We start from the raw sequence: 26,573 nt of genomic DNA on the forward strand, positions 1-26,573 counted from the left end.
ACTTGCTTTTGAAGGTTGTTATTTTTTGTTTCTTGGTTTTAAACTTGCATAATAAACATGCAATGAAATATTTCTTTTTAAAGTGTTTTTCAGTCTGTTTTCATACAAAGATTTCATAAAGTTGCAGTGTTGCATCAGAGCATTACCAAAATAAGAGCGAGAGCAAAAGAGGAAGGTAAATGTGAATTTAGCTTGATGAGAATAACCTACTCTTGTCCTGAGACACGCCACAGTCTTATTAAAAAGGTGTGCACAGTCAAACCCCTCCCCCCCCGCAACCTCACCAAAACACAAAATAAATATTAACTGGGAAGAAAGGGAGGGCACAAAGAAAAGATAAGATGTCATCATGCACTCATCTTCTGCATAGCTCAACCCACATATAGTAAGGCACTATTTCCCCACAACTTAGTGTCCAAAACAATCCTTTACAGTGCTCTGTGAACTATATAGTTTCTTCCAGGATGATGAAATAAATAGATTGAATGAATGCCACTACCACATTACCCCATGTGTGTTCTCAGAATCAAGGGATTCATCTGGCAGTCTCATAAAATAATTGCCTCTTTGTGTGTGTGCATGTTATGTATGGGGATTTATGTGTGGGTGTGTGGTTTTCCCCCCATGAGTTGCTTGTTTTAAGTTTTCATTGTTCTTTACTCCATTGTTCTCAAAGAAAATAAACAGGGAAAAAACCCAGCAGTCAGGTAATGAGAAACATAGCTTTGGTGCTTCAAAAAGCACACAGCTTTGGAGAGTCGAGAAATCAGTTCTTCCCTAAAGAGTTGGGAGATGGATAGATATATTTTCAGTGGCGATCCTCATTCATATTTAGTTGAGCTGGTCTTCATACTGTTTTCGGAAGCAGTCACCAGCAGGGAAAAATTCCCAGCATCGTTCTTGATACATTTTCCATACATAGGATTCCTGCAAGACACAGGAGATTTAAATAATTAATCTGATTCAGTGAGAGTACATTAGCCATCCCTCATCTTTCAAAAAAGACTACATGCTGTTCTAAATTTTCTGATCCAATTCAAAATTGATCTGCTGTGTATGAACCTATACGTGATGGAACACACTAACAACTTAGTTCATTTTAGTCTAGGCTTTTGGGTTTCTGTCTCCTGGATGAAAGTATTATAGAAACACACATGTTAGGGTAGGGAGTATTTTAAAGAGACTCTTGAAGAGCTCAGGAATTTTGACTTTCTTTCTGGTGAAATAAAAAATGGAGACAAAAGTACGTCTACACTACCCGCCGGATCGGTGGGTAGTGATCGATCTATTGGCGATCAATTTATCGTGTCTAGTGTAGACGCGATAAATTGATCCCCGATCGCTCTGCCGTCGACTCCTGTACTCCACTGTGGCAAGAGGCGGAAGCGGAGTCGATGGGGGAGCAGCAGCAGTCGACCCCGCGCCGTGAGGATGCGAGGTAACTTGACCTAAGATACGTCAACTTCAGCTATGCTATTCTCAAAGCTGAAGTTCCGTATCTTAGGTTGATTCCCCCCCACCCCCACCCCCCAGTGTAGTACAGTTGCCTGCAGTACCAAACTGTAGCTAAGGATTAGTGTTTTAATGATCCTTAAAGGAACCTCAGCTGAATTTCTACATCAGCATTTCAAACATGCTTGTGTATAATATATAAAATAATACAATGGCTTTAATGATATCAGTTTCTGGTAGTATTCAAAATGGGAGCAATTTCCCCTAACTCTAGGTTTTATCCCCACCTGTTTTAACAGATAGTATACTGTCCAAGGGATCTAGTCTTATCCTGATGTATAGCGCTTATGCCAAATATATCCCTACATTCATCAAATCTGGTGTATTGCACATTTTAAGGGTGACTCTTCAGCTTTTGAATAATACAGTAAAAACAAAATGAGACAGCATTTTATTGTAGCAAATACCAGTGATTCAGTTGATTAGATAGCTCAGAGGGCTCTCTCATTCCCCACATCTAAATGAAAGCATGGTATAACTAACCAGACTGGAGTGATCACTGGTAGTCACTGTCTGGACTCAGTGTATGCAGTGGGTCAACACACACAATAAGTAATGTCAAACAATGGAGCAAACATAAATGCAGCAGTATTTTTCCATAACAAATATTATCAATTTACAAAACAGAGGTAAACATTCTAGTCTAGTTTAACATGTCATTGTCAAAGGACAAAATAGATATTCAGAAATAGTGAAACAAGTTTATAAAATGTGCACTCAGTCAAGACTGACAGGCCGTATATAGACAGAACATGATTATAGTAGTTCAGTATATTTGTCAGATTTCAAAGAGAACAGCTTAAACAAACAGAGAAAAATGTGCTGTATCCCTGTGGTGTACTGTAATTTGTTGCTCTGTAAGCAATCTGTGTGTGTGTGGGACCTGCAACTACCAACCACTTTACCCATCACTCTTACACAGTTCTCAGTGGGAATTCCAGCTGTCTGAGCACATTTGGCACACTTTTTTCTGTTGACAATTGTAGCTAAAAGACTTGAGGAAGTTTCAAAAGGTTTGGAAGAACATTTCAAAGAAAAGTGAAGGCAAGAAAAAAAAATCTTGGTAAAATCAATCTTTGGAGCTTCATTTTCCAAAGGGTTTACCTTTAATCTGCACCCGAAAAAGCATGTAGCCACCTACATCTGGACTCAAAATGTGAATGGTTGTATAGAAAGCAGATCTTTACATTCCAGTTTATACAATTCATGCACATAGATGCTTATTCAAAAAAGGAAGCCACTGGAAGATGTGGCCTGTGAAGACTAATAGGCACCTTTGCCAAAAATATGGTTTAGTTCTGGTTGCCCTTGTGGAGGTACAAAAGAAATGAGGGCAAGGAAAGTCTCTTCTCATCATGTGCACCTGTGCAAGATGCAACCCATCTCACGTTTGTGGGGTTTGAATGCAAGGAAGCATTAGTGCCAACATTGTTTCCCGTAACAGGGGTGTTTTGAGGAATAATACATGAATGATTGCTACAGTGAGGTGAGCCTTATAAGTGTGTAGCTAGATAGAAAGACAACCCAAAGAGGGCATAGGCAGGGCGCCAACTCCCAGCAATGCAGCTGGTCAGTACTGTGGGAGAATCTAAGATATACTTCCCAAAAAGAGAAGTAGGAGAAGGCTCTGAGTACACTTGCCTCAGAGGGCATTCTCTCTGGCCTCTGGTTACATCCCTCTGGTATGGTGCATCTGCTCACCACCCATGGCCGTGCCACCTAAAGCCCCTGCAGAGCCCACTGAAATTAACAAAAAATAAATGAGAGTCTGCAATTCTTATCTGTTCAAGAGTGATTTGGGGGTGGTATTCAGCAGTGCAGTGTCTCTAGGCTGCCCCTTGGGCTGGATTGTTCCATAGTCCTGCCTCCTTGCTCTCCAGGGAGGAGAGAGGAAAAGTGAGCATAGGGACTAATAGGCTGCGCTGAGCAAGTGGTTAGAATTTCATTTTGGATAAAATGTTGTGAAATTTAAGAAGCTTTAATTTTATCTGTTCTTCTCTTAAATGAATGTCACCTGCCTGAATTTTATGTGTATCTGGGCTGTATCTCATTAATGGACATGCTGTTACTCATTGTACATGATGAGAAAATTCTCTTCCCCTTGCCAAATTTGTGAATGCTTATTCCAATCTGAAAGTTAGAATCGTTTGATATCCTCATTAAAAGGTGCAAACCTCGCTATAATTGTCCTTATGTCTAATAAGCCTGCCTCTTATGGAAATCACCAGCTTTCAATATTGCTTATACAATACCATGGGAGAAAATGGTATTTTACAGAGATAGATGGCACTGTCCTGGCTTTGAAAAGAATACAATATAAATTACAAGTAACCAAGTAAGTAATAACAATAACAAAGGAAGCGAGGAAGATAGTCAATAGGAAAAAGTCAAGTGACTTGTTATTTTAATGGGATATACGTATCTTGTTAGTTGCAATTTTCCTTTCATGCTTATTTTGGGGAGACAAGTTTTAAGAGTACAAAATCAGGTACCAGAACAGATGCAAAGGTGCTGAAGAGGAGGTTAACAATTAAACTCTGGCCAAAGTAAGTGAGTTTTAAGGAATGTTTTGGATGAGGTCACTTGTTCCACAGGGAGAGCTTCACACGATTGGTTAGAATTCTCATCTAGTTGTGCCATACTGAACATTCCTGACTTTTATCACTAGCACTTTTTTAATAGTACTGGTGTAAACAGTGCTCACTTACCTGTCCTGTATGCTCTGTTTCATCTTTGTTAATGAGATACATCAGAAAAAATCTACAGAAAAAGACATTTTCATCAGAAACAAGCACATGGAAATATCAGAAAACCAAGGGGAAATACAAACAGATGGATGTTTGCCATTATGTTTTATAGAATAATTCTGTTAATGGATATACAATATACGCATTAGAATTTTAGATATATATTAAACCACACACAATCTCAACACTTCTGAGGTTCACCCATCATTCATTTTTACTAGCTGACTACAATTAATAATGGATGACCCTCAAAAGAATAAGAAATTCAAGTTTGGTTTATTATAACCATACAGCAGTTATGATGCTTAGATGAAGCTTGCCCAACCCTTCTAATAGGAAAATTACAACTGAAATTTTCTTGTCCCAGACTAGTGAATTAGGGCTTTATTGTACACACTTACATTGGAGAATAGTCAAGGAGACTGTTTCCATGAATATGCATTATTCAAGATGATTAAGGCTTTCAGAATCAGCTTATTAAACAGTTTATTAAAGAGGATGCTTTATTAGATCTTGTGGTTCAAACTAGACATTACAGATGAAAAAAATGTGACAGAAGAATATAACCCTGTGGTTTTATTAATACTCTAGGCTTGATACTTTGGCATATTTACATACATGGTGATTATTTCATAATCAGCTCATTTTTATATTAAATCCATTCTAGACATGACATCTCTCTATAAATTATAAATGTAAAGCATAGACACTAATTTTGGGTGCCCAATTTGAGGTACCTAGGACCAGATTTTTCAGAATACTTAGCATTAGATAGCACTTTATATATTCAAATGCAGCTTCCATTGACTTTAGTTGCAGCTGTGAGAACCAAGCACTTCCGTCTCAAGTTGGCCACCCAGATAATCAAGAATACATAATTAGTAGCCACTTGGGAAAAAAATGGTTTAAATGGCTTAATTAGCACCACACAGGAACTCTATAGCATAGACAGTGATAGAATCCAATTCTCCAGGGCAGCATTCAACTGCCTTAACTGTCCTTTTTTTCCCCCTATATGTTCCCTACTTCATTTGCTATACACCTTTCAATTTCTGCAACAAGTAACAGTTTATTTCACTACACAGCACTAATTCATTCCCAGAGCAGGGCTCATTTATGCACTGAATGAGACAGAGGGCCCATGGAACAAATACTATGCAATCATGTAAGTCTTTAGCATCATAATACATATGCATAGTGGGGCTGAATTAAGCTTGCACAGGCAACCTTTAACCTGGCATTTCCTATCACACTGAGAAAAATGGAAAGGAATCTTTCTCTATACCTCTCTTGTTCACCCATACAGCATGAATGCATATAAAATCTATACAGTGGTCTTTCTCCCTTATTTTGTGGGACTGATTAGTTACTTGCAAGGGCAGATGGAAGTCATGAGTTATTGAAGTTTGTGTGGTTCTGTACTTACAGATAATTGGCCAAGTTGTGCTCCTGCAGGGTGTGTGTTTCAAAGCCATGGGGCACTGTGTCAAAGTAGTCATTGCCTATCCCACAGATAAAGCATTTGGTCTAAAAAAAATCCAGAAAATATGCACATTGTTGAAATGCTCTATAACAGTGCTAGCTTCTTTGAAAAAAATACCCAATAAGCACACAGCAATATATTTAGAAATTCTGAAACATGAAATATACTATGTGCTTAATAAAGGCTTTTGCTTTAAGGACTCAGCCTAAGCTTCAGCCAAGCACATGAACAGAAATTTAATTGCTGTCACAATCACTTCTTGCTGTTTGGTAAAAAAATCTTTGGCATCAATAACTGAATGGGAATAGACCAGGAGAAAGGAGGGCATGAATTAATCAAGGCTGAAAAGCAATTTTTCCTTTTTGTTCTCGCCAGGCTTCTTAAATGAATATGAGTCACTGTAGTCCATAGCAATCTTTACCTCAAAGGTAGTTATGTTTACCCATCTGAAACTGAATACGCTTTCAGTTGAGTTACAGAACACAGCAGGTACCTGATACCCTTCTGAATTCTGACAGTCAGATTTAAACAAGAAAATGGCAACTCTGCAGGAACAGAATACTTTCACTTAGGATATCCAAAGAAAATACACAAGTGAGATTAACCATAACAGGGGACTGGACAAGATCACCTCTTCCAGTCCTATGATTCGTAATCTGATTTCATTAATGCTGTATATTGGGAACCTCCAAGCTAAACCCAAAAGGCCTTCACCAACCACTGAGGTCAGTTTTGTTCTATTCAGCCACAGCTGACAAAGTTAAAATAAAATAAAATCCTTAGCATTAACATAAAAAGAGACATGAAAATAAATTGGTAGGCGTTTTGGCTTAGTTTTGTTAGTTTATCACCTATAAGGAGCCAGATGTACCAAAGAACCAACTGAGACTGCAGGTAGTGGACAAATAGGTCTAAAATGTGTCAAGAGCAGAGTATCAGTTTTGATTAACTGTGACTGTATCCTGCGTGATTCTAATTGGTAGTGCCAAAGTGCAGTCAAAGATCTTGCTCTCCACTGTACCCCTTTCACAGGCAAAAGTGGGCAACAGCGAATGCTATTCTGTAACTTGTCTGTTAGCAGAGCACTTTGATTAAAAGGAACTGTACTAAGACTGTTCTAGTGAATGCTACAGAATTGTTTCTGTAGGCTTTCATGTGATATAGTAATATATTTGCTCTAAGAAAATATTTAAAAAGTCATTCAATCAAAAAAAGTCAGTCATGGAAAGTCATCTCAGCAGACCAGACTCTCAGTTTTATTTGTGAGACTTCAATATGGTTTTGCTGAGGGGTAACTGAGGACAGAATCTTGCCCAGTATGCTGTTTGATACTTAACCTTTTGTTGTACTGCTAACTGCATACTTTCCTGTCAGTTTAAAATTACGCTCTGATGAATCATCGCATTTGGATAATGAATGCACATTCTGGCAACCAGCACTTTACTTAAGTATGCTACGGTGAAGCAACTAGGAGCTTATCATTTCTTACCTCCATGTCTTCTTTAACTTGTTCTTGTTGGTCTCTTAATTCTCCAAAAGCATCAATAATTAAACCTGGTGTTTAAATAAAAATGATACTTAACATTCAAGAGTACAATATGGCGAAACGTGTATACCCATGGAAACCAAGGTTGAGCTCTGACGGAGTAAGATCAAATGAGAAGTTGTCTCCTTAAGTAGTAGAAACCTTCATATATTTTGAAAATCACTCTAGTGTCTAAATATGTGAAACAAAGCTGACTACACAGAAAGAAAACAAGTCTCTCCAACTAGGCTGGATGGCAGAGATTTTGTAACATACTTTTTAATTGGGTGTTTTGGGATAACTGGCTTCTTGTTTTATATGTACAGCCCTAGCCTTTTCTTTTATACAGTAGGTAAAAGGTAGACACACATTTGTAGGGTAATGGAATCTTTATTTTAAAAAGATAACCCAATAAAAAGATACTACTATATACTTAGCAGAGTTCATAGCTTTATTATATGAATACCATGGAGATGGCCAGGGGCTATGTGCATCCTGCAGCTCCTGCACTCACTATGCTTGTCACTTAATAATGGAATTGCATTAACAGAGCTCCGAAGAAGTGATGGGGCATTTCTTAGAGAAACAGAAATGGAAAAAACATTCTAGGGTCAGAGACCTATATTATAAATACAAAGGGCCTGATTCTTCCCTCACTTGCACTGGTATAAATAAGACCAATGCCACTGAAGTTAATGGAGTTTACTGCTGTACAATTTGTGAAAGTGAGATAAGAATTAGGTTCAAGTTTTACAGTTAAGACCTGTCAACTTATATTCAGTTACTCACAAACAGGGAAACCAAACTGGAAAAGCAAACAGCATGAGATACACTGCTTGAGGCTATCAAAACATGGAATTCTGTTTTTTACAAATGCCTTTTGAAAACAAAAGTTTGCTTGAATCTTTGAGACAACACATCAGAATTGTAAACAATTTGCCACACACTGAGAACTCTTATCTAAACACACCTATAAGAAACTAGGAGGATTCTCTCGGAGCAAAATTCATCATCTAACTACATGTTAGCTGGTACAAGGCAATCAAAGATCATTATTTATAAAAGCGGTAAAACCATCAAAGTCTTGACATGTGTTACTCCAAAAGGATATATATTGATTTGAATTTTTACAAACTATAACTGTAATAAAAGAGCATCCTCTCCAATGCTCTGGGCATCCTTGACAATTTTGCACCACCACACCTTCTCTGTTACTTTTAGCCTGAACCAGCTAGGTTAAAATTAGCGTGGGTATGCCTACACAAGCTGCAATCACACCTTAATTACATAGTGTGGTAGAGTTCCGACCGTGTCCCCGTGGGTCCCGTGCTTCTAGGCAGTATATGCTCACCTCAGTGGCTCACTACGACTCTCCATGTAGCCCGTCTCTCTCTCTAGGGCCAGGGTTACCGTCTACTGAGCCCTTTTCATCATAAGCCAGCAAGGAGGTTGGTGAGAGAACTCCACAGTCTCTGTTGTCCCTGGGGGCTTGTTTCAGAACAGTTTAGCATCCTGTCCTGACAGGGGCCTGACTTCCCCTCCCAGGAGGTGTTCCTGTAGTGGTGGATTGAGGGGAACCTGGGCCCGCCCTCTACTCCAGGTTCTGGCCCAGGGACCCTAACGGTAGCAGCTATTGGCAGCTAACTTTTCACTGCCAGAGTTGCTACATTTCTCTGGGCCACTTTCCCACAGCTCTCCTGCTTCTCCCTTCTTCACCCTTACCTTAGGGCTCCCTTACCAATGACTTGAGGGTGTCTTCATTAACCAGCCCTTCAGCCACACTTCCTTTCCTCTGGCTCTCCGGCTCTTCTCTGCCTGACTGGAGTGAGCCCTTTTATAGTATCAGAGGGGCCTTAATTAGAATCAGGTGGTCACATTAGCTTAATGGCCTCACCTGACTCTTTGCAGGTTAATTGGAGTCAGGTGTTCTCATTAGCCTGGAGCAGCCCCTGCTCTGGTCAGTCAGGGAACAGAAAATTGTTAATCCAGTGGCCAGTATATCTGCCTTCTGCTACTCTGCTGTACCCAACTGGCCTGGGTCTATCAGATATCCCTCCCCCATGCTCAACACCATGGGGTTGGGCAGCTTGGGACGCCAGACAGTGTACACGTGATAAGCTATCGACGTTGCCATGGTGATTCCCTGCTCTGTGCAGTATGCAGAACTGGAAAGATTGGAGGGATAAGAACCACCTGGTTACCCTTGTGTTCTTTTCCTTGTTCTGTTGCATCCATTGAAGAGGGGCATGGTCGGTCACAAGGATAAATCTGTGCCCCAGCAGGTAATAACGCAATGTTTTCATGGCCCATTTTACAGCTAGGCACTCTCTCTCTACTACTCCGTAATTTTGTTCCCTCGGAAGGAGTTTCCTACTGAGGTAGAGAATTGGGTGTTCCTCTTCCCCAACCATCTGTGACAGGACAGTGCCTAACCCCGCCTTGGATACATCTGTCTGTAGGATGAACTCCTTTTAAATCCGAGGCTATCAATATGGGGTTACTGCAGAGGACAGTCCATAGGTCTGCGAATGCCCTCTCTGCTGCATCGGACCATCTGACTGGATCAGAACCATGGGCCTTTGCTAAGTCCATTAGGGGACTTGCCCTTGTAGCAAAAAGGGGGATGAAACGCCTGTAATACCCCACCACCCCTAGGAATGCTCAGACCTGCTTCTTATGACTCGGCCGTGACCAATTTTGGATGGCTTCTAACTTATTCAGTTGGGGTTTTACCAGACCTTTTTCTACCATGTAGCCAAGACATTTGACCTCCGTGAACCCTACGGCGCACTTAACAGGGTTTGCCATAAGGCTGGCTCGCCTGAAGGTATCAAGGACTGCCCCCACTTTTTCCAAGTGGGTCTCCCAGTCTGAGGTATGAATCATCATGTCATCCTAGTAGGCTGCAGCATAACTGGTATGGGGGGTGTAATAACTTGTCCATGAGGCGCTGAAAGGTAGCTGGAGCCCCATGTAGTCCAAAAGGAAGGACCATATATTGGAAGAGACCCTCTGATGTAGAAAACGCCGTCTTTTCCTTTGCATCTTCGGCTAGGGGAATCTGCCAGTACCCCTTTGTCAAGTCTAGGGTTATCAAGTACCGGGCATTCCCCAGACAGTCCACTAGTTCGTCTATGTGGGGTATAGGGCAGGCATCAAACTAGGGTATCTTGTTTAGTCGATGGAAGTCGTTGCAGAACCTTGTGGTGCCATCAGGTTTGGGCACCAACACTATTGGGCTGGACCACTGACTGTGGGATTCTTCGATGATCCCCATCTCCAGCATTTTCCTGACTTCTGCTTTTATTTCCTCCCTTTTGGCTGATGGCACCCGGTAGGGCCTCATAGTTACTCTGGCACCAGGGTTCATGATGATGGGGTGATATATCCCAGTTGTGCAACCTGGCTGTGTCAAGAATACGTCCTGATATTGGGCAATGTCAGTTATCTCTTTCTTCTGGACTGTCATTAGATCAGGAGACACCCTCACCTGTTCAGGATTTTTGTTCCCTGGGTGCAGCTCTTCTCGAACCACTGTGCATGCCTCTCGCGCATGCCATGGTTTCTGAAGGTTGACATGGTATATCTGCTCTACTTTTTGACGTCCCGGTTGTCGCACCTTATAATTTACTTTCCCTATGGGTTTGACTATTTCATAGGGCCCTTGCCACTGGGCCAACAGCTTACTTTCGGCCGTGGGTACCAGTACCATTACTTGTCACCAGGTTGAAACTAACGAACCTTGGTTTGACGGTTGTAGTAGGTTCTTTAGGCGCTCCCTCACTATGGGAGTGACTGGGGCTATCTGGTCCCTCATCCATAGCACATGATCTATTACGTTCTTCCCCTCACTGGGTTCCTCCTCCCAAATTTCCTTGGCTATGTCCAGGATGCCTAGTGGGTTGTGTTCATACAACAGCTCAAAGGGGGAGAATCCGGTGGAAGCTTGGGGGAGGACCTCATGGATGGCGAACATGAGGTACGGTAGTAGGTTGTCCCAATCTTTCCCATCCTTGCTTACCACCTTTCTTATCATGGCCTGGAGGGTTCGGTTAAACCTTTCCACCAGACCATCAGTTTGTGGATGGTAAACCGAAGTCCGCAGGATCTGGACATGGAGCAGGGAACACAGGTCCTTCATCAACTTGAACATGAATGGTGTTCCCTGGTCTGTGAGAATTTCTTTTGGTAGCCCTACCCGAGCAAAGATTGCCACTAATTCTTTGGCAATGCTCTTGGAAGCTGTGCTTCATAAGGGGACAGCTTCTGGGTACCTGGTTGCATAGTCTAGGATGACAAGCACATACTGGTGGCCTCGGGTCGTTTTCTCTAGCGGCCCCACAAGATCCATGGCGATCTGCTCAAACAGAACTTTGATGATCGGCAGGGGTACCAGAGGAGCTCTTAGATGTGGACGAGGTTTGGGCACCAACCTTAGATGTGCAGTTGACATTATTAGTTAGCAAGACTTGCCTGACTGCCTCTGAATATAGTTCTTCCTCCTCGTTAACCATGTAGCATCCACTCTGTGAGATGGAGGGAGCTGAGCATTGGGTGCAAAACCTGACTGTGCGGCAGAGGACGGAGGTGGGGAGGAAGGGATATGGGAGGCTAAACTGATGATGTGAGGAGATCAGAGGACCAATACTGTCTCAGCCACACTACAGCAATGATAAAGAGCTTGGCATGGTCCAATTTCCTCTTGAGAATGACCTGCAGGATGATCAGGATTGGAGAAAAAGTGTATAGGAGTGCTGATTCCCAGCTCAGGTGAAAAACATCAATCAAGAAGCCCAGACTGAGACTCTCTCAGAAGCAAAACAACTAGCATTTCTTATTGTTTCTTGTGGCAAACAGGCCAATTGTCAGAATGCCCCAAACTGCAAAAATGGACCACCTGATGCTGGGATTCAGAGACCATTTGTGATTCAGTAAGAAATCTCTGCCTAGGTGATCCACCAGGTGATCCTAGATCCCAGGTAAGTGGTCAGCCATGGGAGTAATGTTTCCTCAATGAAAAACTGCCAGAGTTTGATCACCTCTTGACACAGCAGGTTGGAGTGTGCTCCCCCCCATCTGGTCACATAATACACTGCAGTGGTATTGCTGGCACGGATGTGCACCACCCAGTCCCTGATGTGATCTTGAAGGGCCTGATTGGAATTGTAGATGGCATGAAGCTCCAGGACACAGATATGCAGAGAAGCTTCCTGTTGTGACCATTGTCCTTGAACTTTCAGTGACCCAAGATGCACTCCCCAACCTATTAAGGAGGCATTGGTGACAACAGTTTTGGTCAGTGGGGACCAAGCGAAGGGAATGCCCTGGCACACATTGCCCTGAACCACCCACTATCATAAGGCATCTGCCGATCCTGGATTAAGTCAGACTAGTCTGTCCAAGTGATGATGATTCAGATGATAGACCAACTTCAGCCACATTTGAAGAGAATGAAAGTGCATTCTGGCAAATTGGACTACCTGTGTGCATGCAGTCAGATCACCTAGTAACCTTAGGCATACATGGGCTGAGGTTTCAGACATAGGCGGCAAATAATGTGGCAGTCAGTCAGTCAGCAGAAATGCTCTTGAACTTGTAGGGTCTACCAGGGTCCCAATGAACTCAATTCTTTCAGTTGGAACCAATGTTGACTACCCTTGTTTAAGATGAAACAGACGATCAAGAAAATGTAGCATGAAGTGAACACGAGAGAGGATTTCTTCCCTAGACCTGCTCTCAGGAACTAATAGTTCAGATATGGGAAGATATGAATGCCCTCTTCCTGAGATATGTAGTCTCTACAATCATGCATTTAGTAAAAATCCAGGGAGCGAAGGACAGACCAAAATGGAGTGTGGTGCCCAGTGTTGGCCTCCATTAAACAATCCGAGGCCTGGGCAGCTCTGTGACACAGCCAAGAGGTGTAAAGGGCACAACAGAGGATGAGGCAGTAGAAGCTGGAGCACATGACTTATGAGGAGAGGCTGAGGGAACTGGGATTGTTTAGTCTGCAGAAAAGAAGAATGAGGGGGGATTTGATAGCTGCTTTCAACTACCTGAAAGGGGGTTCCAAAGAGGATGGATCTAGACTGTTCTCAGTGGTAGAAGATGACAGAACAAGGAGTAATGGTCTCAAGTTGCAGAGGGGGAGGTTTAGGTTGGATATTAGGAAAAACCTTTTCACTAGTAGGGTGGTGAACAACTGGAATGGGTCACCTAGGGAGGTAGTGGAATCTCCTTCCTTAGAGGTTTTTAAGGTCAGGCTTGACAAAGCCCTGGCTGGGATGATTTAGTTGGGTTTGGTCCTGCTTTGAGCAGGGGGTTGGACTAGATGACCTCCTGAGGTCCCTTCCAACCCTGAGATTCTATGATTCTATGATAAGTGATGGCACCAGAGCGCTCATGAATCAGTGGAGACTCTGGGACTGAGAGCAAAGGAGGTCTGATGCCACCCAGTATGCTGCCAGCATGGAAATAGTCACTGCTAGTATCAACATCATGGATACTGGACTCAACAGGAGTCGAGGAAAGCTGGCTGTATTTCAAAGAAACCTTATTGAGGTTGCAGGAACAAACCATCCCGATGTGTAGGAAGAAAAGTAAATATGGCAGGCGACCAGCTTGGCTTAACACTGAAATCCTTGCTCGTCTTAAACACAAAAGAACAGCTTACAAGAAGTGGAAGATTGGACAAATAACCAGGGAGGAGTATAAAAGTATTGCTCAGGCATGCAGGTGTGAAATCAGGAAGGCCAAATCACACTTGGAGTTGCAGTAGCCGGAGATGTTAGGAGTAACAAGAAGGGTTTCTTTAGGTATGTTAGCAACAGGAAGAAAGTCAAGGAAAGTGTGGGCCCCTTGCTGAATGAGGGAGGGAACCTAGTGACAGAGGATGTGGAGAAGGCTAGTGTACTCAATGCTTTTTTTGCCTCTGTCTTCACAGACAAGGTCAGCTCCCAGACAGCTGCACTCTGCAGCACGGTGTGGGGAGGAGGTGACCAGCTCTCTGTGGACAAAGAAGTAGTTCGGGACTATTTAGGAAAGCTCGACGAGCACAAGTCCATGGGGCCGGATGCGCTGCATCCGAGGGTGCTAAAGGAGTTGGCCGATGAGATTGCAGAGCCATCGGCCATTATCTTTGAAAAATCATGGCGATTGGGGGAGGTCCCGGATGACTGGAAAAAAGCTAATGTAGTGCCCATCTTTAAAAAAGGGAAGAAGGAAGATCCAGGGAACTACAGGCCAGTCAGTCTCACCTCAGTCCCTGGAAAAATCATGGAACAGGTCCTCAAGGAATCAATCCTGAACCACTTAAAGGAGGGGAAAGTGATCAGCAACAGTCAGCATGGATTCACCAAGGGCAAGTCATGCCTGACTAACCTAATTGCCTTCTATGACGAGATAACCGGCTCTGTGGATGAGGGGAAAGCAGTGGATGTACTATTTCTGGATTTTAGCAAAGCTTTTGATACAGTCTCCCACAGTATTCTTGCCAGCAAGTTAAAGAAGTCTGGGCTGGATGAATGGACGGTAAGGTGGATAGAAAACTGGCTAGATGGTCGGGCTCAACGGGTAGTGATCAATGGTTCCATGTCTAGTTGGCAGCCGGTATCAAGTGGAGTGCCCCAAGGGTCGGTGCTGGGGCCAGTTTTGTTCAATATCTTCATTAACGATCTGGAGGATGGTGTGGACTGCACCCTTAGCAAGTTTGCAGATGACACTAAACTGGGAGGAGTGGTTGATACGCTGGAGGGTAGGGCTAGGATACAGAGGGACCTAGACAAATTAGAGGATTGGGCCAAAAGAAATATGATGAGGTTCAACAAGGACAAGTGCAGAGTCCTGCACTTAGGACGGAAGAATCCCATGCACTGCTACAGACTAGGGACCGAATGGCTGGGTAGCAGTTCTGCAGAAAAGGACCTAGGGGTTACGGTGGATGAAAAGCTGAATATGAATCAACAGTGTGCCCTTGTTGCCAAGAAGGCTAATGGCATTTTGGGTTGTATAAGTAGGGGCATTTCCAGCAGATCGAGGGATGTGATCATTCCCCTCTACTCAGCACTGGTGAGGCCTCATTTGGAGTATTGTGTCCAGTTTTGGGCCCCACACTACAAGAAGGATGTGGATAAATTGGAGAGAGTCCAGCGGAGGGCAACAAAAATGATTAGGGGGCTGGAGCACATGACTTATGAGGAGAGGCTGAGGGAACTGGGATTGTTTAGTCTGCAGAAGAGAAGAATGAGGGGGGATTTGATAGCTGCTTTCAACTACCTGAAAGGGGGTTCCAAAGAGGATGGATCTAGACTGTTCTCAATGGTAGAAGATGACAGAATAAGGAGTAATGGTCTCAAGTTGCAGAGGGGGAGGTTTAGGTTGGATATTAGGAAAAACTTTTTCACTAGTAGGGTGGTGAACAACTGGAATGGGTTACCTAGGGAGGTAGTGAAATCTCCTTCCTTAGAGGTTTTTAAGGTCAGGCTTGACAAAGCCCTGGCTGGGATGATTTAGTTGGGTTTGGTCCTGCTTTGAGCAGGGGGTTGGACTAGATGACCTCCTGAGGTCCCTTCCAACCCTGAGATTCTATGATTCTATGAACTGACAATGCCAGTTTGCCATGACGAACTGGAGAAACCTCCTGTGGCTCAGAAGAATTGCTACATGGAAATAAGCATTCTGAAGGTCTAGGGCAGCAAACCAGGCATTATGATTTAAGGCAGGGAAGATATTTGCTAGGGTAACCATACAGAATCTCACATATCTGATGTATTTGTTGAGATCATAGAGGTCAAGGATAGGTCTCAACCCTCCTTTGGGCTTGGGGATCAGGAAACACTAGGAATAGAATCCTTGTCCCTGATGCTGCAGGGGGGTCGACTCTACAGCTCCAAGCACCAGTAGAGACTGGACCTGCTTGAAGAGCAGTGTCTTGTGAGAGGTGTCCCTGAAGAAGATTGGGTGGAGAGGAGGGATGGAGAGGAACTATATGGCATAATCCAATTTGATGGCGCTTAGGACCCAGATGTCTGTGGTATTCGAGTCCCAATATGGGGGCAGCATTGGGAATGAAGAGGAGCTGAGGACTGGCACTGGTGGTATCGAATGAGACACACTCCCATTTGGTAATTGGAGAGTTGCCAGTACTGAGGCAAACGTGGTACGAAGCTCAATGAAGGGATCTGCCGCCAAGACAACAATGGTGCTGAAATATGCACCAGTTTCTAGGGGGCCTTCAGTGCCAGGCCCAGTGTTGGCCTTCATTAAACAATCCGAGGCCTGGGCAGCTCTGTGACACAGCCAAGAGGTGTAAAGGGCACAACAGAGGATGAGGCAGTAGAAGTGATGGCACCAGAGCGCTCATGAATCAGTGGAGACTCTGGGACTGAGAGCAAAGGAGGTCTGATGCCACCCAGTATGCTGCCAGCATGGAAACAGTCACTGCTAGTTTCAACATCATGGATACTGGACTCAACAGATGCCCTATGGCCAAAACCGGAGTTGATAGTACAGGCTCTCACTGATTTCAATCTGATACCAGGGAGAAGTTGCCACATGCCGGAGGGAGTATGGTGCAGATCAGCACTCTTCTTAGGAAATGAGGAGGAGTCTCCCCAAGCCCTAGAATGATCCAAGTTCATTTTATCAGACTTCTTTGTCACTGCACCAGAGGAGAGTGAATAACCCCTCTTTCTCTTGAGGGAAATGCCACAGCTGAACACAGAGTGGCATCACTTGTCAGATCCAAAAGTGACCACTTATCAGATGAAAAGATGAAGGCCTCAGTGCTGAAGCAGTCTTCACGATTTGCTCTACCTGGTGCCAATTCAGCTGCAAGTCTCTCGCCACCAGAGTCCTTTTTTTAAATCACTTGCAGATGGATCATAACTCTCTAATGTCTTCTTCACTGATACACAATAAATAGCTTGCATGGGGATCACTGTTGGGGATGGCCCCCTTCCATGATGGACAATGCTTGAACCTGGCTGAAGGCACATCACAGGACAGCTAACTACTCTAAAACGTATACTATCATGAAACTTAACCTAAGAAAAAGTTGTCAGAAACGGAGAACAAAAGTCTGAGGTGAAGATATCAACTCTAACCTTTGTTAGTAAGAAGGAACTTACTGAATGGGTCAGGGCAGCACCGCCCTTATATGGCCAGGGGAGAGGATAGGGGTAGCACTGCTCATACAGGTACTGCTGGGCAAATTTCTCCAGCTCCGGTGCACTGCTTTCACCCATGCCTAAGTGGAATACACCCTTGCATCTACTCAAAGAATGTATTTGATAGGATTCTTACTGAAAATCTGACGAAAGTCAAGTATTGGATACTAAAAGCCTTGATTTCATACTCCTTTTATGGGAGAGCCTCTGTCTTCATTGGAGAAAGACTGAAAAGCTTGTTTACTATGGGCCAAACACTCCCCTTTGTTCTTCAAAAAACACAGAAAAGGAGGGTAGATCTGTTGCCTCTGCTGCTCCTCCAGATCATCTCTTCTGTTGTATCAAACTTCTTTACTGCTAGTATATGAGTGCCTTGAAAGTGGGACAACTCATGGAACGGATCCAGAAGGGATAATGGCAAAAATGGATTGGAGGTCAAGTTGTACTGGAGAGAATCTCAAGAGTCACTAGTCTTTTGCACTACAGGATCCTCCCTACATGCATGTCCTACTTCATATCTGTGGCAGTGGTATGCGGTACACCCATCTTGTATGTGTAGCCCCATTCTCTGAAAAGAAAAGCCACGATGGAGGAGCTAGTAGTGCTCTTAGCAGCAATAATGTATTGTGATTAAAGCACTGTAACTTGTCAGACTTAAAGAGAAGAATGCCCCATTGTGACTGTACCTCAGAATGACACCCTGTACCCACATATTCACCACTGTTATATGATTATGATATGTTTTGTCCAAAATATGCCTTTTGAGATATTATTTGAGAAGTCATGATCCATTGAACATTACTATCCTATTGAATTGTATGTATGACCATTGTATGTGAAATTATGAAGTTTGCTATATGTTTATTATTGAAATATATTGTGAGTCTGGGAGATGCCCACAGCTGGCTTTCAAGTGGCAACAAAGGAACAACTAACATCTCCAAGACAGATTTACATTAGGACTAGCCAGCCATGTATTGATGGCCCATTAAAAAGAATCCACTCTCCCAGTGGACCCCTCCTGAAGCACATAGACAATGCAGGCCCAATGTCTCAGCACAGTATCTAGAACACATGATCCCTGACTCCATGTTTGAGACACTGTCTTTCCATTTACATTGATTGGGGGTTATAAATTGGAGACTGTGACATCAGCCCCGGGCCTCTCTCCTCCCCCACCTTCTCTGAAGGGAACAAGAACATTTGAAAGAAAAGACTTTGAACTGGGGAGATTGGCTCCAGGCTGAGCAGGGAATTCAGCCTATGAATTAAGAACTGTGAACTGCTTATAGCGTCTAATGGGGTGAGAAAAACTGCTTGATTCATATCTTGCTTAGTCCAATAAAGTTTAGAATTTAAACTGTGATTTTACTTTTATTTCTTATGTAAACAACTCTATGCCTGATGCTGATAATCACTTAAAATCTATCTTTCTGTAGTTAATAAACTTATTTTAATATTTTTTCTTTATCAGTGAGTTTGTCTAAAGTGTTTGGTGAATCTGCTCAGATTACAAAGGCTGGTGCATGTCCACTATCCTTTCATGAAACAGCAAACTAATCAATGAGCTTACATTGTTCAAGATAAGATCTTGAGCAGTGTAAGACACTACATTTCTAGGGTGCAAGGCTGGGAAGTGTGGGGGATTTTCTGGTGTTTCCCTGTGTATGGTTCATGAGTGGCTCAAAGAATATTCATGCAATTTAGCTGGGGTATGTCCCTGCATGTTGTTGACTGAGTGATTACAGCACCTGGAGGGGTTTGCTGCTTGTCACTAGCAAAGCATCATGAGAGACAGGCCAGGCTGGAGATTTAAGTGGGCACAGCGGTCCCACAATTCCAGGTTGTCACACGCATCAAACAATTTTCTCTCTAAATCCCCCTCCCCTTGCCCTGTCCTCACTCCTGGGGTTATGTGGAGTTGGGGGAAACATCCTACCTAGCTATTATCATCCCTCTTTGGTGAAATTTTGGTCTTTTAGTTCCCATTAACATCATGTATGTGAAGGGATGACTGTGGCACTAAGATTCCAGTGGTTTCAAATATCACTGTGGCCACAAAGTATGAACACATACCTTGTATGATGGCTAGCAGAATGACAATTACAAAGAAGAAGAAGGTAATGTCAAAGATGATCCGATAGATCTCATATTCATCTCCTGCTGGATCCTCAATTTCATCACCAATGCCTCCGCCTGCACGCACTCCAACATACATATGAAACATGTAGCACTGAAAAAGCGAGAAAAGGAAAGAACACATAACCATTTAAAAAACTCATTCTCCAAGACTTTGGCTACTTATTATTAGGTATTTGTATGACAGTAGTACCTAAAAGCCCTAACTGAGAATGAGATCCCATTGGGAGGTACTGCAGAAACAGAGAGACTGTTCCTGAAATGAAAAGCTTTCAATCTAAATAAGCAAGGCAGAGAAAGGGCAAATTTGTCTCTCTGATTTATTTAGAGGCGAGGAAACAGAGGCACAGGGAGGTGAAATGCAATTGTCCAAGGTGACACAGCAAGTCAATGGCAGATCTACGAATAGAAATGAGGTTTCCTGATTCTCAGTCCAGCGCCTTTATCTACTAGACCATGCTGGCTCTCTTCCCCCTCCCTTTTTTTTTTTTTTGAGGGGGGGTGTAATTTTACAGCAAGATTGGAAATGCTGCTGAGATTCAAGTAGCAAAATTTCATGTTTTCCAATTGCAGCTTAAAACAAAAAGGAAAGGGTGTTACAACAATTGTATCTAATTGAAAAGACTGCTAACTGCTTGTAAGTTATATGCTCGTATTGTTTGCATAGCATGGCCTGGTCAAGTAAGCATGAGGAGACAATGCAGGCACTGCTATATTCTAATTTTGGCTCTGCAGCTGAATTTCTGTGTCCGCCTTTGATACCAAAGAGTCTGACTCTGTATCTGCAGATATAAAGTGGAGATGATAATACCTATATCAAAAGGGTGTTACTATTTGCAAAGTTCTTTGAAATGTAAAGTGATAATTATTACTATTATAATCTCTTGTCTTTTAAATAAAATTGTATTTTTTTATTCTTTCCCCATCTTCAGTGCCTCAAAGGAAAAACAGCTCTTGAGAATCCTTCTTCAGAGGACATGTTAGAGATGCATGAGATAATTAAAGTGCACTTCCATTCTGAAGAGTGACTAGTAATAGCAATGTGGGGCTCCTTGTTTATCACATCACAATGATCTCATATCAAATGTGCTCAGTTTAAGAGTTAAAATATTTTTTTCTAACTCTCAACCCTACAGCCCCACTCTGGGATCTTAGGATCAAGTTGGGCTCTTTTCCTTTCCACAACTTCACAAGTCTTGATGATTCTACAGTGCGAATGATGTTCTCAGTTATACTTGCACAAGACCTTCCAAAGGCTTGTACAGGTAGTACTGAAGGCACCGTCTCTCTTGCAGGATCGTTATTGCTGCTGATAAGGCTGTGTTAGAAAGAGAAAGCTTGTCTTTTCAGAGCCCAGGTTGAGTTTTAGAGGGGGTGTCATAAACATATAGCTAAGGGTAGCATAACATCCCTCTTTACCCTGTAAGGGGTTAATTCCTCTTTTACCTATAAAGAGTTAAGAAGTTCAGGTAACCTAGCTGACATCTGACCAAAAGGACCAATAAGGGGACAAGATACTTTCAAATCTGGGGGATGGGGGGGGGAGACTTTGTCTGTCTGTTCTGTGTGCTTGCCCGAGACAGATCAAGAAAGCAAGCAATCCAACTCCATTAGTATTAGTAAGTACTAGCGAAGCAATGCGTTAGCTTACTTTTATTTTGGCTTGTGATTTCCTTTGTAGGAGGAGGGAGGTTTATCCCTGGTTTTGTACTTTAAGGTTTTGCCTAGAGGGGAGATCCTCTATGTTCTTAAGTTTTTTGTTATTCTGTAAAGTAATTACCATCCAGATATTACAGAGGTGATTGCCTTTTCTTTAATTAAAATTCTTTTTTTAAGAACTTGATTGATTTTTCATTGTTTTAAGATCCAAGGGTTTGGGTCTGTGTTCACCTGTACCAATTGGTGAGGGGATTATTCTCAAGCCTGCCCAGGAAAGCGGGTGTAGGGGCTTGGGGGGATATCTGGGGAAGGTAGGGCTCCAAGCCACCCTCCCTAAATGTTTGTTTAAATCACTTGGTGGTGGCAGAATAACTTAATCCAAGGTATAAGAAAAAAATTGTGCCTTAGGGAGTTTTTAACCTAAGCTGGTAGAAATAAGCTTAGGGGGTCTTCATGCGGGTCCCCACGTCTGTACCCTAAAGTTCAGAGTGGGAAGGGAACCCTGACAGGGGGTGGTAATTTTTATTTGTAAACTGAGTAAATGGGATATCAAATCAGTGATACATAATAAATATGGAACCCCAAATGTGCCACTGACATAAGAATTTGTTAGAGTACAAATCACACTTTAAGAGAACAAAATGAAAGTTTTAAGAATGAGAAATCTGGATTAAAATCCTGCATCTTTGAAAAGCAAATCAGGATGTAACACACTGATATTAACTCCTTTTGGTCCAGAGGAAGGGGCAACAATGAGAGGAGGTAGAAGAAGTATATGGAATTCTGCACTGTGCAGCCCCAAATGCACGTAGGCAGGTAAAGAACATAGCTAGCTGAAGATCCAGCAGAGGGATTTCATGCCTGATTCTGTGACCATTGCTCCGACTGAGTATTATTTTGCTTCAGGAGTAGTCACATTTAGATCGGGGGGCTATATGCAGACTAAGTTCCTACTCAACACACATAAGGGTAGCAGAATCTGACCCTTTCTGATTAAGGGCAGTGGAAGAAGCTGCAATTAAGGGCAATTACTGTATTTTTTTTCACACCTCTTCAGAACCAGAAAGCTTTGTGGGCTTTTTATTAATTTGTATTAATGTGGGGATTTCTATTAATTCATAAAGGGATATAAATTCCCTACTAGATGACTTTTGATATTTTCTTCAGACTTTGATAAGCGAGTAGTCTGCAAGGAATGGGGAAGGAAGAAATCTATTCTGTTCAGGTTCATATACCACCTTTGTCATCCTAGTATCTGAGCGCCTTCCAGTCGTGCATTAAACAATGTCACTAACATCTGTCACATGTGGTTCAATTTCTTTCTCATCCTCCCCTCAGGGAGGAAATGTGCAGAGTAGGGTTTTATGTGCAGAGTAGGGTTTTGATAGCTTTTTGGTTTGGGGGCGTTTATTGAGTCATTACTCTCTTCTGACGCTGAATAATAGGCTTACATGTGTCATGCCATCTTACACAAATTGTTCCAAATCAGAGTTTTTTCACTCTTTGGATTTTTCATTCTTTGGTTTGTTTTACACTTTCCCCGCCTCTTGTACTATGATCAGAATAGGATCACATCCCATCTCCATGTTGCTATAATTAGAAATGTAATCTCAACCCACATCTTAAAAAACATTCTTAATTTGATCCAATTAACAAATGTGGCAAGAAAACTAGGAGCTACTCTGCAAACTGCACAGTATTTCAGACAAATGGAACACCCTTGAACATTAGGGCTTTCCCAATCTGAAGCTCCATTTGTAACTTGGACATTCTATTGTAGAAGAGCAACAAACCCTGCCTCCTTATAAACTAAATTAGGTCCAGAATTATGTTGTTGGGGTTTTTTTTTGGCAGGATGGGGATGGAATGTTTTTTTTCTTTTGTGATGGACTGCTACTTGAGGCACCAGATTGTGTTTTTGCAGTCTTCCCTGTATAAATGGTGCAAACGGTGCTGAAGAAAGACCAGCACAGTAAAGACATCAGGCCTGAGAAAGTCATGTTTCCTTCCGTCAGCCCTGCTTTCTCCTCTGGCACTTTCCACTTGCAGATGACAATCTCATAGCACTTCCAGTTTAGCTGCATTGACCAGTGCATTAGGAGAGGTGAAGTCAATGTTCCAGCCATTTCCCACCTCTCCCCACCTACTTATATGGTCATGGGAGCATCAAGTCCACAGTACCTGTTTACTGCTATACATCTAGACTCAAGTTCTGGGAAGGCCAAGCAGTTTCTTACTCGCCCTTGAATCCCAGTGTGGCCCTGTAGCACAGGCCACAATCTATCCCATTAGTAGATTTATCTTTATTCCTTTGATTTATCTTTATACAGAAAGTGTCCATTCATTGCATCTTGCCTTGTCTTCTTCCCATCCCTACAACCTCCACTCTCGACCGGATCAGAGGATTCTGAAATGCAATCAATTCATTTCTCGCTGAAATCAGTTGGAAATTCAAAATGGAATTAATTATGTCAAGCTACAAAAGTGCCAAGGAGATATTGTACTGTCAGCTATGGTGATTATACTTGCAAGTGGATATTCTCTACTGACTAATTTACAAACATGCTAAAGCCAAAAAGAAAACCCTTCCATTTCCTAATGAGTATTCCTAATGTATTTCACATCAAATGGACTTTAAAACACAGAGAAAGCTGACAGGTACTGTGGACCAAATTCTGATCTTGCTCTCTTGTAAATCAGTAGGAGCTCCATGGAAATCAGTGGGATTACACTGGCATAACATAGAAGAATCTGGCCCTGTGTGTCATTGCTGTACAGCTAGTCAAATTCTGCTCTGGTTTGCACTGGTATAACTCTGCATTATTTCCACTAAGTCAATTTTGTTCCTATAGTTTTCACTAGGTTTAAACCAGTGAAACCGGGAGCAGAAATTGGTTCTTAAAAAGTATCCTGTGGAGAGTGTAAGGCTACTTCATCTTAATAAAATACCTGTAGTATGCACCAATGCCAATAGCTAGGTGCTACGAAAAGACATAATAAATCCAAGAGCCGTAATGCGATATACAGTAACAGGAATGATCTTATAAATATTTTGTTCACAAATAGTTCACAGCACAGCAATTTGAGACTTACAAAGCCAAGGCCAAAGGAGGAAAGTGAACTCCTGTGGAAAATACCATAGCATTTTATAATGTTATTTTCTTTTATGATTTGTCTGATAATTAGGATTTTTAAAATATGTGGTATTGGTTGTTAGGAAATGAGGTAAATAATATGTAAAAAATAGATCAGAAAGTCACTACACTCCTGAGATTTTGTAATGATCTAGGCAACGTCTTTGAATCAGCAAAACCTGACACTAACAGACCCTTTCAAATGGCAATTTAAAACAATTGGATAAATAATTGTCAGGATACCAAGCACCAAAAAGTTTCCAGTGACAGAGATGTCAACGGAAGACATCAAATCAATCAATTGACGTTAGTGGGAATCATTGGATATTCAGCACTTTTGAAAAACAGGCAGGTTTTCGAATCCTAACTTTAGGCTTCTATTTTTGAAAATATTGGTAACAGTTTACAATAACCACAAAACTCTCTGTATGGCCTGTCAAACTGCAGCATTCAGAAATACTTTCATGCAACTTTTGTGAAAGCCTCATGCAGTGAAACAACTTTCTGACTTTGATTTTTTTAGTCTCAGATAAATCATAGCACAGACTAATGTCACATTATTTCATCTCATTTGTGGCCACGTTCTCTAACTCCTGCAGATTTGTATTATATGTTTTATTCCTTCATGCTTCACTGATAATCTTCCTGTTGTGAGCAGCAAGCCTTCTGGCTATAGGTATTATTCAGGAACAGTTGCATGAATAGGGGAGCGGGGACAGGAAATACAATAATAACTTAAGTAAAGATGAGCAAAAAGCAAATAAACTTACTGTTAGCATATCATCACATTTCATATCTGGCATAACTCCATCTTCACTCTTGTTGTAGAATTTACGGAAAAAATTGAATGCCACTACTGTGTACAAGTAGACTACCACTGCCAGTAATCCCACTGTTAACACAAGCTAGAAGAGAGAATTATATGATGGATGTATTAACATCTTGAAAGCATGCAGTGCAATTTTCTTATATGATGGGGAAAAGAGAGAAATAATAAATTTATTGGCGAAGATAAACTCACTTTATTCACTCCCATCTCTCTCCCTCCCGAATCTAGCATTTTAAAAAGGAATTTTTGTTCTATTTTAGTAAAATATCAGTGTATTTTATGCAATGTTAGAACATTTAAATTGGCTCATGAATGTTAAAATGTTTCTAGAACTTTGAGGCAAAAAAAAAAATATATAAATTAGCAAAAATGTAAATTCATATCCATACCGATATGTGCTTACATACAGACAGAAAAGAAGATACTGCTATTCCGTAAGCTTAAAAAATACATTCCTGTTTCCTTTTTATAATATCATTGCAGGTCACAAGTACATTCCAATGCAACAATTATTAAATTAAATACCCACTGTCTGGGAAATTAAAATGGTTGTAAGTCAATTCTGTGTACACACAGCAGGTTTTGGGTTTGCTAGATACTCACTTTGAGCTTCTATCCAAGGATCTCAAAGTACTTTATGAACATCAATGATGTAAGCCTTATACCTATCTACCATGGATTTTAAATATTATTCCCATTACATAGAATGGGAAGCTGAGATAGAGAAAGCTTAAGTGACTTGCCCAAGGTCACAGAGCAAGTATGCTGCAAAATAAGAAAAAGCCTCCAGAATCTTCTAATTTCCTTGGCTTTTAATAAATATGTGGAACAGTAGAAAATACGAGATCTTTGCTTTTGTTTTTGAAATTTTAAATGAGCAAATTTTTTAATGCATGTAGATTTAGAATGGAAGACAAAATTTTCTGGAGTCTAGACGTTAAAACCAGCTTTAGATTTACTGACCAATTCAATTTAAGTGTATGCTTTGATCAATCTGTAAATCAATGCCAGTATTTGAAAGTGTTACTTCATCTCCATGCACTTCCACTATGATGCAAAACTATACATCAGAAGCAAATTGCACAGACCCAACTTGCAAAATTTGGTATTCGTGTAGAAAAGTGGCATTTAAAAAGTTTGCTATCTAGCTTGATGATAATTTTATAGTGACAGTTTCAGTTATACCTGAGGGATCCTAACAAAAACAGCACATTAATATTAGTATAATCTCTCCTCTCATAAGTGGCAATAAATCCCCCCAAGTCCTCAATTGCTACAGCATTAAAATATTGCCTTGAGCCAGATGAAAAGTAGTTAGAAGTGAATTACAATTTCCTGCAGCAAATATTCAAAAAGAATGAATATTTTAACAAAATGTG

At 41.8% G+C, this 26,573-nt stretch overlaps 1 protein-coding gene across 1 annotated transcript in view; it reads right to left on the minus strand.

Moving 5' to 3' along the window:
- Window positions 1–133: 133 nt before the first annotated feature.
- The window catches only part of RYR2 (ryanodine receptor 2), a 697,632-nt gene continuing 671,192 nt past the window's right edge, over window positions 134–26,573 (minus strand). Inside the window, exons 99-104 of the mRNA XM_039529228.1 lie at window positions 25,136–25,270; window positions 19,510–19,666; window positions 7,232–7,296; window positions 5,686–5,786; window positions 4,221–4,272; window positions 134–927 (exon numbers count right to left, since the gene is read on the minus strand). Coding sequence (XP_039385162.1) covers window positions 832–927; window positions 4,221–4,272; window positions 5,686–5,786; window positions 7,232–7,296; window positions 19,510–19,666; window positions 25,136–25,270 — 606 coding nt within the window. The 3' untranslated portion in view covers window positions 134–831. The remainder of the gene's footprint in view (window positions 928–4,220; window positions 4,273–5,685; window positions 5,787–7,231; window positions 7,297–19,509; window positions 19,667–25,135; window positions 25,271–26,573) is intronic.

Source organism: Mauremys reevesii, linkage group 3, assembly GCF_016161935.1.
Source record: "Mauremys reevesii isolate NIE-2019 linkage group 3, ASM1616193v1, whole genome shotgun sequence".
Taxonomy (NCBI): Eukaryota; Metazoa; Chordata; order Testudines; family Geoemydidae; genus Mauremys; species Mauremys reevesii.